The 14,147-nt window shown below is 50.9% G+C and overlaps 1 protein-coding gene across 2 annotated transcripts in view; it reads left to right on the forward strand.

Moving 5' to 3' along the window:
- The first annotated feature begins 1,083 nt into the window (after positions 1 to 1,083).
- Positions 1,084 to 14,147, forward strand: part of CLCN6 (chloride voltage-gated channel 6) — a 36,210-nt gene continuing 23,146 nt past the window's right edge. The window contains exons 1-2 of one of the 2 annotated variants that reach the window (XM_040987924.1): positions 1,084 to 1,240; positions 1,980 to 2,039. In XM_040987924.1, coding sequence (XP_040843858.1) covers positions 1,154 to 1,240; positions 1,980 to 2,039 — 147 coding nt within the window. In that variant the 5' untranslated portion in view covers positions 1,084 to 1,153. The remainder of the gene's footprint in view (positions 1,241 to 1,979; positions 2,040 to 14,147) is intronic. The other variant, XM_040987925.1, reaches the window with a different exon arrangement.

The following is a 14,147-nucleotide window of genomic DNA, read 5'->3' on the forward strand; positions in this document are numbered from 1 at the left end:
CCAGAACTTCTCCTGGAAACTCTGATTCTGGCGGGCAGTGGAAAGGGGCAGCAATGAGAGCAGCCAGCTCTCTGTGTCTTGCACCAGGAGCACTGCCTGTTAACCGGTGGCTGCACACTTGCAAGCCTTTCAAGGTTTACTGCAGTCCTGGGCCGCCAGGCTTGTGCCAGATTCCTCTGCCTCATGGAAACTCTAACAGCTACTGGGGCTAACGAGTGAGCTCGGCTCGCGGGTTTGCCTCCCCTCCCCTGCGCCAGCTCCCCGAGACCGGACCCCGAGATCCTGTCGGCCGCATCCGCAGGGCTTGGCATGGGAATCAGCAGCCAACAGCCGTCACTGAGGCTCCGGGGCCGGCGCCGTCACCCCCTTTTCTAATTCGCCCTCTGACGTGTACTATGCACCAACCCACACTGCAGCACCAGTGGCCCACTTTTTTTTTTTCAGGGATCGGCAGGGAGACCATTTGGAAAGGTGGGGGAGCCGGTGGTGTCCAGCAATGGGGCCGGGTCACTGTGTCATGGCAGGGGTCCTAACCCTGGCTTCAGCCCCCTCATCACCGGTCTAAGCGGGGGAGCCAAACTAAGAGCTCCCCTCAGGAGTGTGGGGGCGACTGTGGTGAGCGGTTAACGCCAGTACCCCTTCAAGACAGTGCAGAGGGAGAGACGCCCCCGTCCCCCTGTGTCCAGGGGCCGGGTCTGCCTCCAGAGCTTCCCGCCCACAGGCAAGTCCCCGCTCCCGGGGGCTTCTCCCAGGCTCCGCGGTGTCCCTCCTTGGTCACCCCACGCGTCACCATCACTCACCCTCCTGTCCTCGCTTGCTTGACACCCAGTGCAGTGGGGGAAGGGCGCACGGCGGGGGGAGGCGGGGAAGGCCCGGGTGTCAGGTTGCCAAGGGAGGCCGAACCCGGGAGGAAATCACCCGTGTAGGAGACAGGAAGTCCCGCCTCTAATATGGCCGCGTCCAGCTGCCTCTTAGGAACCCGGTCCTCCACCGTCATGTGACGCGGGACCTCGCCCCACCCGTCTGCAGCCACTCCCTGTGTGCATCCCCAAGCGCTAGAGGACCACGTGGCCCTCCCGGGCCAGTCACGTGAGACTCGGATCCTGGGTGGGAGGGGGTTGGCGGAGGGTCCGGAGTGCAGTCAAGGAGGAAGATGGCGGGGTGCAGGGGGTCCTTGTGCTGCTGCTGCCGATGGTGCTGCTGCTGCGGCGAGCGCGAGACCCGAACCCCGGAGGAGCTGGTGAGGCGTGGGCGAGGCCGGGCTGGGGAGGGGGCGGTTGCTAAGGGACGGCGCGAGGCGTTGCCGGGGGTGGGGCCGTGCGGAGCGGGCCCCGCAGGTGGCAGCGCGGGCGGGGGTGTGGGGTGGCTGGGGACCGCAGCCCGGGCTCCCTGCGCCTGTTGACTTCACCGCGCCCGATTCTGGAATCTTTTCTCCCCATCCTGTCTGGAAGCTAAGGATGGTGCATCCTGGATCCGTATATTTCTTATTTGCATCTGAAAGGGGTTCTGCAGGAAACAAGCGCCCTTTAATCCGAACTGCACGCTTCCCCTGCAGCTGGCTCCCTCTTGCCAGCCCTCACCCTTTCTGGGTCACTGACAATCCAGCTTCCCTCTGCAAAGCAACCTGGGAAGACTTGAGCCGCTGTATCCCCGGAATTGACAGGTGCCTTCTGATTTGACACAATGTCAGATGGAGCGTGATTTTTTTTTTCCTCTCCTCCCTTTAGATTGGCGTTGGGAAACCCAGGGTGGTTATTTGTCTGATGTGCCCTTAGAAAAGCAGTGCTTATTTGAACCACCGGTTCCCCACCCCCAGGGCACCCCATCTCAAACGCAGTTTTTTTTTTTTTTTTGTTGAGGTGTTTGGTAATGGCTGCAGCTGATTTAGAAACTGGCAGCTGGTTTCAGAACATACTTGTGTGTCCTTTCACTCTTAGCCTCTAAAAAGCCTTGTGTGTTCTGTGGATCCATTTTTCTAGACCATCCTTGGAGAAACACAAGAGGAAGAGGATGAGATCCTTCCGAGGAAAGACTATGAGGTGAGAGTTTCAGATGCTGTCTGAGGCGACACGGGTCTGGTCACTTCCAACCCAACCAGAGATTCGTTTGATCTTGTCCCAAGGAACAAGTGAGTAAAGGGCCTCTTTAAGAAGCCCATTTCTAGCCTTAAACCCCAAACATCACCTGGTATCTTTGTGCTTTTACAACGGTACCTTAGCCTGGGTAGAATGCATTTGCCACTAATTTGTTTTTACCACGAAGTCAAAGCTACTGGCAGTGTGTGCTCCTAACACGTACACAGCTTTTTGGACAGAAGTCCGCTTTCAAATGATTGTTTCCTACCCAAGTAACCTGTCTCTGAAAGATTCTCAATTGGAGTTCTAGTCTCAGTAATGTTTTAGAGAGTATATGCTTTTATTTTTTTAGTTTTGGATTTTTTGAAGGTTTATTTGTTCTGCTGGCACCAGAGCCACCTGTGGCTCTGGCATCCCACAGGGGCACCAGTTTGAATCCTGGCTGCTTCACTTCTGATTCTGCTTCCTGCAAGTGTGCCTAGGAAAGCAGTGGAAGATGGTCTGAGTCCTTCAATCCCTGCACCCATGAGGAAGATGCAGAAGAGGCCCCTGGCGTTGGACTGGTCCAGTTCCAGCCGTTGCGGCCATTTGGGGAGTGAACCAGCGGATAGAAGGTTCTCTATCTCTCTCTCTTCCTCTGTCTCGCTGTCATTTTAAATGACAGAGAAGGAGAAAGAGAGATCTTCCATCCATTGATTCATTTCCCGCCTGACTGCAACCAGGAGCCTTGTACTCCATCTGGGTCTCTAGTATGGGTGGCAGGGACCCGAGTATGTGAGTCATCTTCTTCTGATTTTCCAGGTTTGTTAGCAGGGAGCGGATCAAAAGCAGAGCACCCCGATACAGGATGGTGGCATCACAAACATCGCCCCAGTGCCCGATTTGAGAACATATGTTTTCCGTAAGACCAGTACTGCTGAGATGAAACTAAATATCCATGACGTTTTGTTATTTAATCAGTTCATCATGAGTTTCTTATTCTTTTTTGGTTTTTAGATATTTTTTAAAATTTTATTTTTGATGATGTTTACATAGTTGAGAAGGACACATGTCTGTGTGCACCACTGATTAAGATTGGAAGGGTCAAGGAATGGGGGAAGGTAGATGAGACCATTGTTTCCAATGTCCTTTTTCTCTTCCTGTAACTGGGGGAAGAGAGGAGAGAAGGGGAGAAGCCACACCCAGCATCCTAACCACATCAGCGATGTTGTCTCAGGCTCCCAATATGGAGCATGCTCTGAGCGTTCTGCTCAAGTGGTTTTACTAGTTCTGAGATGTTGATTTCATTGCTCTAAACACTGAGGAAATACTTCTAAAGTCCGCTGCCTGACGTAGTCCACCTTAGGTTCTCCATTTGCCCACATACTTGCCGTCCAAGTTTGGCTGGAAGATTTGTCCAGTTTATGCTGCCCTCCACCCTCTGCTGTGGTACTAGATGCCTGCTGCAGGCCTCAGTACACTGGTTGTCATGTCCCCATGTGCCCCTGGGCATGCAGTTCACTGCCCAGGCGTCAGCAACTGAGAAGGCCCGGTTCTGATACATGCACTCTGCAGTCAGATCACAGATTCTGCAGTTCTCCCCGTGGTTGGAGTTCTGAGTCCAGCGGTTCAGTTGGAGGGATCCCCATAGTAACTTTGTCTGAGGTAACCCCAGACTTGACTTCTGTGTGTGCTAGCCAGTACAGAGTCCGGCTCAGTCCATCATCCACATCAGCCTACACTGGTGGTTGCAGTTGATGGGTCAGTTTTGTTTCCAGCCCAACCCTGCGCACCACTTAGCCCTCATGTATACCAGCAGGAACTGCAGCCAAGTCAGTGACCCCCAATAGCCACACCAGGCCCTCCACCAGTCCTGGTTCTTACACTTGCCAGTTTGTGCAACAGACTGGTCCTGTGTGTTCCATATCCCATTTAGCTTGTATATACCCTAATGGGTACTGCAGCCTAGCTCAGCCCAACTCACTCCAGTATCTACCCTACACAAGCTGGCAGATGCTACCTCCTGTCCAGCCAGGCCTGCCTTCAACCCTGGTTCTCATGCTCACTGGTGGGAGCTGTAGCCCATCAGAAGGGTGCCCACAGTTTCCCTGCTAGGCCCACTCCAAGCCCCAGATCTTGCACTTTCCAGGTGGGTCTGTAGTCCAGCTTGACAGAACTTGCTTCTGTTTCCAGCACTTGCCAGCTCATGCTGCAGCAAACCCAGACCAGCGTTCACTTACTCTGGCTCATGTCTGCACCTGTGGATATAGTCGATTAGCCCAGCTTGGCTCTCCCCTAACCCAGCTCACGGGTAGGCCAATGGACTTTGTAGCTCTGCCTAGCCTCATCTGCCCCTGGTCCCAGTTCTGCTCACCAGCAGGAGCAGTGGCCCAGCAGGAGAATCCTTGCTGCCCCTCTACCAGACTCACACTGCCCCCTCCGCCCCCCAGGTCCTATATGTACTGGTGGGTCTGTGGCCCATTCTGGCATGATCCGCCTCACCTCGTCATTTGCCGATGGGTGCTGCAGCTTAGCCCAGTTTGGACTGAACCCAGTCCAGGCCTTAATGTGAACTGGCTGATGTTGCAGCCCAGCCTTGCCTATCCTGTACCCAGTCCTGGTTCTCACATCTGCCAGTGGGTGCTATGAACTTGCCAAGTCTGGCCCATCCTCAGACCTGACTCATGCATATGCTGGCTGGTACTGTAACCTGATCCATGCTGCTCCCAATCTTGATTCTCACCTGCAGGGGCTGCAGTTTCCCAAGCTCCTCTATCAGGTTACCTTCCAGCAGCAGACCTCACTCATACCTGTGGGTTCTTGGCCCAGCCTGACTTGGCCCACATCCTGTCCTGGCAGGAACAGTGGCTGTGCCTGACCAGCTCACACCCAGTCTAGCTCTTAACAATTGGATGCTACATCCTGGCCCACCTCTACACCCAGCTCTCACATGGTTCATAGTGTACAGAGACTTAGCCCACCCTGTCCTGTACCCATTCTGGCTCTTCCAAGCACCAGCAGGTGCTGGAGCTTTGCTCAGTCTGGCATACCGCAAACCTAGGCCAAACACTTTCTAAAGTGTATGCAGTCATGTCCAGCCCAGTTCATCACCCCATTCCATCTCTCGCACTCACCAATGGGAACTGCAGCCCAACTGGGGTGTCCCTTTAGCTCCCAAACCAGACCCACTTCCAGCCACAGATCTTGTGCATGCTGGTGGTTGCTCTGACCCAGCTCTGTATATTTCATTTATACCCTGGCCTTTGCCATTGGATGCTGCAGCCTTCCCATCCTGGCCCACTCCCATTTCCAACTCCTGCTGGTGGGTTAGCATCCTAAGCCTGCTCAGCCTGCCCTCATCCCTGGATTTCATGCAAACCAGTAAGTGTGATAGCCCAGCCTGGTGTGGCCTGCACCCCATGCTGGCTCCTGCTCATGCAGTGTGCTATGGTTTGGCCTGGCCCTGCCTGGTCTGTTCCCTGAGCCAACCCACATACCTGCTGACAAATGGAGCTGCCTTGCCCAGCCCCAGGCCTGAATCACATGCTCACCAGTGGGAGCTACATCTCACCAGGGGAATTCCCCCAGTTCCCTCATCAGGCCCACTCCCAGACCAAGATCTCACACGTGACTAGGCCCTTACATGGCATAGTCTGTCCCCTGTGTCTCAAGTCTTTGTGTGTGCTGATGGATGTTGTGGCCTAACCTGCCTCACACCCTGCTCATAGGTGCCCCTATGAGTGCTGCAGCCAAGACCAGCCCAGCCTGTTCCCAACCCCTGTATGCAATGTGTGTGTGTGGGGGGGCGGGGTCCCATGGTCATGCCTAGCTCAACCCGTTGCTACTTCCAACGTTTGAGTAAACCAGTGGGTATTACAGTCTTACAGGAGTGAGTTCACATATCCTCCACAGAATCTGCCTCCAGACCTAGTTCTCACATGCTGGTTAGTGTCGTTGCCCAGCCTAACATTACCCATCTTCTGTTCTGAAACTCACTGGCAGGTGCTGTGATCCAGCTCTGCCAGGTAGGCTGCCAGCCTTAGCTTTAAGGTGCACCAGTGGGTGGTAGTTGGTCGTGGTCATTACCAGCTAGCCCACCTCAGTCTCCCACCTAGGTGGGTGCATTGGTCTGACTCAGAAAGGTTCTTCAGCTTCCCTCCCTCCAGACCGCTCAGTCTCAGCCCCCTTGCTTACCTGCACGTAGAGTGGCCTTGTTAGTGGAAGTCCGCCAGAAGTCATTCCTCACCCGCAGTGTACGCCCTCAGTGGTCCTTCCTCCCGCACATCCCCATACTCCCTTCCTTGAACAATCTACAGTCTCTGTGCCTGGGAGTCCAAGGGTTCCCCAGCCCAGTCTTTTGGTGATGTGGCATATTGGCCTGGAGCTCTACCCATCCACCAGAAACCTAAGCTCCTGGCATGCACACTGGCCTGGGACCCTACCTCCTGACCCACCCAAGACCCAAGAACGTTCACAGCTCCCTAAACCTAGTCAGCTAGCACACCAGGCCAGCATGCTACCCCCACCCCATATCAAACAAGTGCAGAAATCCTCTTGCTCACTCTGCCTATCTGGGCTCAAGCCACCAGGTCCTCTGCAGGCCAACACCCCCAGACCCCCACAAGAGAGAGGAAAAGATACAGATATCGCCAGTGCGTTGGTTCAGTCAAATGCCTGCAACAGCCAGGGCTGGGCCAGGCTGAACCCAGGGCCAGGACTGCCAGGTGGATGGCAGGGATCCAAGCATTTGGTCATCTTCTGCTTTCTCGGGTACATTAGCAGGGAACTAGATTGGAAGGCAAGCAGCTGGGACTCAACAAGCACTTGGATATGGCTGCTGGTATCATGAGCAGCAACTTGACCTGCTCCACAGTGTTGGCCCCCTAATCAGTTCATGACGATAAAACTAGCCATGGTTGTGGTGAAGAATTCTTCTTTTTTTAATGGAAAGGCAGATCAGATTTACAGAGAAAAACAGCTTCCACCTACTGTTCACGCCTCAGGTGACCACAGTGGCCATAGCTGAGCCAGTCTGAAGCCAGGATTCAGGAGCTTCTTCCAGGTCTCCCACGTGGGTGCAGGATCTCAAGGTTTTGGGCTGTCCTCTACTGCTTTCCCAGGTCACAAGCAGGGAGCTGAATGGGAAGTGGGGCAGCTGGGACATGAACCAGCACCCATGTGGGATCCCAGCACTTGAAAGTTGAGGTTATAGTTATTGAGCCATTGTGCCAGGTCTATGACAGAGAAATACTAACCTATGTACTGAAATAAAGTAGAGAAAAATCTAGAATCTGAATGGGCCTTCTGCGTTTTTTCCACGTTTGCCTACATGCACCAGTTCATGTCCCAGCTATTCCACTTCCCTTCCAGCTCCCTGCCTGTGGCCTGGGAAAACAGTAGAGGACAGCCTAGGGCCTTGGGACCCTGCACCCACATGAGAGATCTGGAAGAGGCTCCTGGCTCCTAACTTTGAATCAGCTCAGCTCCAGCCATTGCGGCCACTTGGGGAATGAACTGGGAAATGGGGTATCTTTCTCTCCTCTTTGTAAATTTGCCTTTCCAATACAAATAAATTAATCTTTAAAAATAAATAAATAAATAAATATGCACCAGTGGAATATATGATCTATAATTAAAACTGTGTACTGTTCTCTTTGCTTGACTCTGTCTTTCTGAATGTTCATGACTAAGCTAGGAGCCAGGTCTCCGACAAAGGGTGACACGAGAAACTCAAACACCAGAGCCATCACCAGCGCCTGCCAGGGTCTGTACCACGGGCAGCTAGAGTCGGGGGCTAGAGCTGCTTCTAGCTGCCTGAATGCAAGCACATCAGCAGGGGACACAGGCGTCTCAACAGCTGGGTGAAACACCAGGCCCAGCGACTTTCTTTACAATCCGTGCAGGTGTCCTGCAGGGCTGCCGCGCATGGGCTGTAAGGCTGATATCCCTGGCCACAGAGGCAAGAGGGGTGTGAAATGCAGCCCAGATCTAAAGACATCTTGGCTGGCACAGCAGTCCTCTCCAGCTGCCGGGACCCCAGGATGTGGCTTGTCTCCCAGTCTCTGCTCTGAGAGGTGCCCTTTTCTACCTCCAAGAGCCAGGCAGGCGCTGTGACCTGGTGAGGACGTTACTGTTTGGTACAGCCCATTTCACAGAGCAGAGGTTATTCAAAAATCATCCATCACAAATTGGATGTCAAATTGGGGATTCTGAACCTTGTAAGCTGCCTAATTAATCAAAGAGTCAAGAACAGGCAATAAACTGCTTTGAAAGCAGGAAGAGCACACTTGGGAAAGAGTTTACAGAAGGGCCCTCTGGTTGGTCCTTCGGACACCACGTCCTGGCTGGTTTTTCTGCTCCGCTGCCCAGCAGAACAGGCTTGCAGGGAGGAGGTGTTGTCCAGAGACTCGTATGCCCATGGCTAATTGAGAAATACAAACGAGTGCCAGGAAAGGACACTGACCCTTCAACGTTAGGAGGGAGTGTGTGGCGGCTGACAGCAATATATGAGCCACTCGGTGAAGCGAGTGCAATGCTGGTAGTGGCAGGTACCAAGTAGAAGGCGTGGTGAGGCCCCAGACAAGGGGGAAGGCGGTCCCAGGCATGACAGTGCGGCCAAGAGGACAGCACGCTATGGAATGTCTTACAAACCTCTCAACCATATACAAGGAAATAAATACTTTAAAAATAACAAGAAAACACACCAGCGCACATAGTGCTTTTTATGCAGTCTCAGCAGAGTGGCACACCGTGGTGGTATAATTGGCAAAATGTACATGGAAGAAGATTCCAAAGTCTTAATTGTGTTGGCAAGCAGATTACAAGGACAAGCAAGTTGAGAGTGGAAACCTAAGATTGAAAGATAAACAAATAGAATGTAAGGAACTTTGTAGAAATGGATTCAAATAAAATTAATGCAACATTTAAAACTGGAAAGCTTGAACATTGCATATTTAATGTCAAGAAATTATTTTTATATGTAATAGTAATGTCTTATGGTAAACATTTAAAAAATTCCTTTCCTCCTGAGACACTCATTGAATTACTTTTTTTTTTTGATTTTATTTTTTATGATATTTACCCAACTGATTAGGGTGGGAAGGGTAGAGGACCAGGGGAAAGCAGGTGAGACCACTACTTCCACACCTTCCGTATCTTCTATAATTCGGGGGGAGGAAGGAGACAAGGGGAACAAGCCACACCCAGCATCCAGCCGTCTCAGCACCCAGGAATGGGGGGGCGGCCACCTGATGTCATCCCAGGGTCCCCAATCTGGAGCATGTTCTGAGGGTTCAATCAAGTGGTTTAAATAGTTTGATAGTTCTGAAATGCTGTTGATCTCGCCAATCCAAGGATGAGAAAATCCTTCCAAGGTCCATTGGCTGACATAGTCCACCTCAGAGTCTTCATTCTCCCAGATATTTGCTGCCAACACTTGGCTGGGAGGTTAACCAATTTGTTCTGCCCTCCTTCCTCTGTTGTGACACCAGATGTGCTCTGCAGGCCCCAGTGCCAAATCCTCCGTGTGCATCCGGGCATGCTGTCCACTGCTCCTTGTTCAGTAACTAAGGAGGCCCCGTTCAGAAACGCACTGTCAGACCACGGGTGCTGCCGCTCTCCCCATGCTTGGACTTCTGAGTCCAGCAGTTCGGAAGGCAGGGAATCCTCAAAAAAATCTTGTCTGACTCCTGTGTGCTCCTCAGTGGGGGCGGGGGCATGTTGAATTATCAGTGAATAAAATGATACAATGTATAGGACTTCCTTCAAAATATTATGGGAAGAGAAAACTGGAGGAGAGCATCATTGAAATGATGGCTGGCACCACTGGAGGGGCCAGTGGAGTTGCATGATGGAGAATATTAGGGGCCCAACAGCCGACATGCTTTTCTTAGGTAGCAAAAGTGAGGGTTTACCAAATATACATGTACTGTTTTAACCTGTTCTTCCCTCAACCCCAGAGAACAATTTTTCTATCACCTTAGACTTATCTGCAATGTTTTTAAAACAAGAGAATAGTGTTCGTGCTGTGATCTTTGTTAAATGCTCCCTGGGCTCCTCCCAGCTCGCCTGGGATGAGTTGCACAGGTGGCAGCCAACCTTTCTGTTGATCTTTAATTGCTCCCTTTAGGTTGATTCTAAGAAGTGGGACTTGTATATGTATTTAATGCCTTTCTTTAATATTATGTAGATTTGAAAAATTTAACATGCTAGGATATACTCAAACTCATTTTCTCTGTAATTTTTTTTAACCTTTACTGTAGAATTTTGTATGCACATTCAAATAAGTAGTGTAGCATAGAATTTTTTCTGGGTCCAATGCTGTAGCCTGGGGATACTGGTACTTGTAGGTGGAGGATTAGCCTGTTGAGCCACCATGCTAGCCTCCATTGGTGTATATTTATAAAACTTATTTTCATTACTTAACAGGCAGAGCTACATCGAGAGAGAGATCTTTGAACTGCTGGTTGACTTTCCAAATAGCCACATTGGCAGGGGCAGGAACAGATTGACGCTAGCAACCTACAGCCCCATCTGGGTCTCCCTTGCAGCCGGCAGGGCCACATGGGCATCTGCTCTAGATCTGGCTGCTTTCCTAGGCGAGTTAGCAAGGAGCTGCAGTGGAAGTAGAGCAGCTGGGACTTGAACCTGCACTCGTGCGAATTCTGGTGTTGCAGGCTTAACCAGCTGTGCCCTTACCTGTTGCTGCACAGTGCTGGCTGGCCCCATGGTGATACAATTTCAAAAAGTCCTTTTTAGAAGTTTTATTTATCTATTGTTTAAACTCTACTAGATTATGACACACTTTTTTTAAAAAAAAAAAGATTTCTTTTTATTTGAAAGGCAGAGTTAGAAGGAGGGTGACAGAAAGAGCCTCCATGCTCTGGCTCACACCTCACATGGCTGCAAAGGCCGGACCGGGGCCCATCTGAAGCCAGGAGCTTCTTTCAGGTCTCCCACATGGGTACTTGGAGACAAGGACTTGGGGCATCCTCTGCTGCTTTCCCAGACATTATCAGGGAGGTGGACTGGAAGTGGAGCAGCCGTATGGGAGTGCCTGCACTGCAGGCAGAGGCTTAGCTTGTTGTGCCACAGTGTGAACACTTTTAGTACATTTATTAATAGCTGTAATTCACATAGAATTCAGTTTGTCCATTTAAATTATGGAATTTAATAGTGTTTTAAGTGTATTTGTAGAGTTCTGCAACCATCCTTCCAGAGTGATGAGCTGACGTGGCTGCTCCCTTTGGCCTTGACCCTAGGCAACCACTAATCTGTCTGTTCCCAGCTTCGCCCATTTGGACATCCAAAGCCTTTTCCGTGTGGTTGAAGCCATAGTCTAGGGACAAAAGAGCCTTCTCTTTTGAGAAATGAGCTGCAGGAAACAAACTGATGGGAAGGAAGCTGACATTACCTGCAGAATTAATGTAGGAGAACCAGGCCCCAGTCATCCAGTCTGGAAGCTTCTGAGCCCTCCTCATGGGAAAGAGGAATTTGCAGGTCATTTTAAAGGCAGAGTAGAGGGCTTTTAGGAAGGAGATACGGAACTAAAGAATATCCATGGGACTAGCTGGTCTGGGCCCTGGCTGTGGAGTCAGCTCTGGTCTCCCCCGTGAGGAGGTACTTGGGGAAGGAGTTGACAGCAGTTGGGACCTCCTGGAGGGAAAGAGGAGGGGAACTTGAGACAGCCCACCCTGCCTTTGCTGCTTTGGACTTCCTGCTCTCAGCTTCAAGTCCCAAAGGGCAGATTTGGGGGCCTTGTACGAGCTCTCATAGCAGCAGTATTGGACAGAAGCGTCAGGCACTCCATGGACCAGTCATTTCTGTTTGGATTTCAGACATGTGAAAAAGCCAAAGTGCTTTCCATCTGCTAGCCCACCCAGTGTAGCATCTGACACCGCGGTGTGGCGCTCTTCCCCACACAAAGTGGAAGTGGCCGAGGGTCCTCTCTCTAACGCTGTCTCTGGAGGTAGGGTGGGTCCCAGACCTTTCCCACTGCAAGTGCCAGTGGCAAATAGCTTGTCACCCCCACCCTTCCGAGCTGTTGATTCATGGAGGGTCGGAGGCAAAGATGCAGCTGAGCAACCAGAGGCCACACCCTCCCCGCAGCCCCAGGGTTGAGGTGCTCCAGGAACCCAGGTTGTTCGGGCGCTTTGGCGGCTTCATTGCGTAGGTGTGATTGAGCGTATCCCTGGCCACTAGTGTTGGGCTGAACCCTCAGCCCCTCCCCGGAGGTTGGGGGTGGGGCTGGAGCTCCGACCTAATCAGACCGTGGGCTTTGCTGTGACCAGTCCCCATCTGGAAGCTAGCCAGGGGCCCCAGCAACCAGGCGTCTCATTAGCATACGAAGACAGGCATCCAGATATTCCAAGGATTTTAGGAGCTGATTGTCAGGTAACAGATTGGAAACTAGAGTAAATTTAACCAATCAGAGAACCGGTTTGTATTTCTCAGTGTTTTTTTTTTCCCCTATTTGTTGGTAGAGTGTGATGTCACTTGTTTGGTTTTTTTTCTTTAAGCAATGTGCCTCTGTATTTGAGGCTGTGTGTGTGTGTGTGTGTGTGTGTGTGTGTGTGTGTGTGTGATCGCTCAAATGTGTCCTGTTTCCCTGCATAAATATTTTGCTCACTCTGTTTGCTTTAGAATAAGGGGAGAGAAGGATAATTTTTTTAGAATATGAAAAACATATTATGTTTTTTTAAGAGAATCTAAAACAATACCCATATGTAAACATCTTTAAAGTAAGCACTTTGCAGATGCTTTTCCAGATGTTTTTGCATTATGTATGCTAACACACACATAATCCCGATTTGATTTCCTCGAGATGGAATTATGCAGGTTTTTTTTTTAAATTCTGCATCTTAATAAAAAAAAAATATTCCTATTGCATCTCGTTTTTGTTGTTTAACCTGGACATTTTCTGGCTCTCTCCGTGGAGATAGAAGAAGTCATATCATTATTTTATCGCGATAGCTGTCAATTTAGGCTATGAGAATTGATGACTAGTCACCTGTTGCGACATCCAGGACTGTCGTAGAAGAGGAACGTGGATGTGCTGGGGGCTCATACCGTGCAGTAAGTTGTGAGTGATTGCTGTAACTGGCTGACGTTCTGCCTGGAGTGTGGCTGCCTGGCCAAGGTCTAACTTGTTTATTAGCTGGCCTAGAGGTGTCGTGTGGACGGGAAGGAAGGAGCGCCCGATCCACCATGTTCCTTTGTTGTCAGACTGCTGCTGCTCCCACAGGCCGTGTTAGAATTGTTTTTTCTACAGGTCTGTGGCTGTAAGCTGTTGGCAGGCTCTGTTCTGTGAGCCATGGTCTAAGGAACTCTCCTGTAGATGTCCAAGCTTTAGGAGCTGAACTGGATGCCTGCCTCTCGCTGACATAAAGCACAATTGCCTTTTTTTTTTTTTTACTTTTTTAAAGAGTGTTTATTTGAGGGCCCATCACAGTAGCCTAGTGGCTAAAGTCCTTGCCTTGCTTCAGCAGGGATCCTATATGAGAGCCAGTTTGTATCCTGGCTGCCCCATTTTCTTTCCAGTTCCCTGCTTGTGGCCTGGGAAAGCAGTAGAGGACGGCCCAAAGGTTTGGGATCCTGCACCCACACGGGAGATCCGGAAGAGGCTCCGAGCTCCTGGCTTCAGATCAGCTTAGCTCTGGCCGTTGCAGCCACTAGGGGAGTGAATCACCAGACGGAAGAACTTTCTGTCTCTCCTTCTCTTTGTAGATCTGCCTTTTCAATAAAAAATAAATAAAGCTTTATATATATATATATATTTATTTGAAAGGTAGAGTTACAGAGAGAAAAAAAGAAAGATTCTTCTAGCCACCAGCTCACTCACCAAAATGGCCAGACCAACGAGGCCTTGGTCCAGCTGAGGCTGGGAGCCTGGAACTTCTTCTGGGTCTCCCACATGGATGGCAGGGCCCAAGCGCTTGCCCATCCTCTGCCACCTCCCAGGCATTTGCAGGTTTCTGGGTCTGAAGCGCAGCAGCCCAAACTCTAACTGGCTCGCATCTGGGATGCTGGCATCTCACATGATGGCTTAACCAGGTGAGTCACAGTGCTGGTCCCACTCGCTGATTTTTAAAATGT

The sequence above is a fragment of the Ochotona curzoniae genome, unplaced genomic scaffold (assembly GCF_017591425.1).
Source record: "Ochotona curzoniae isolate NIBS_2020 unplaced genomic scaffold, NIBS_Ocur_1.0 contig_4792, whole genome shotgun sequence".
Lineage (NCBI taxonomy): Eukaryota > Metazoa > Chordata > Mammalia > Lagomorpha > Ochotonidae > Ochotona > Ochotona curzoniae.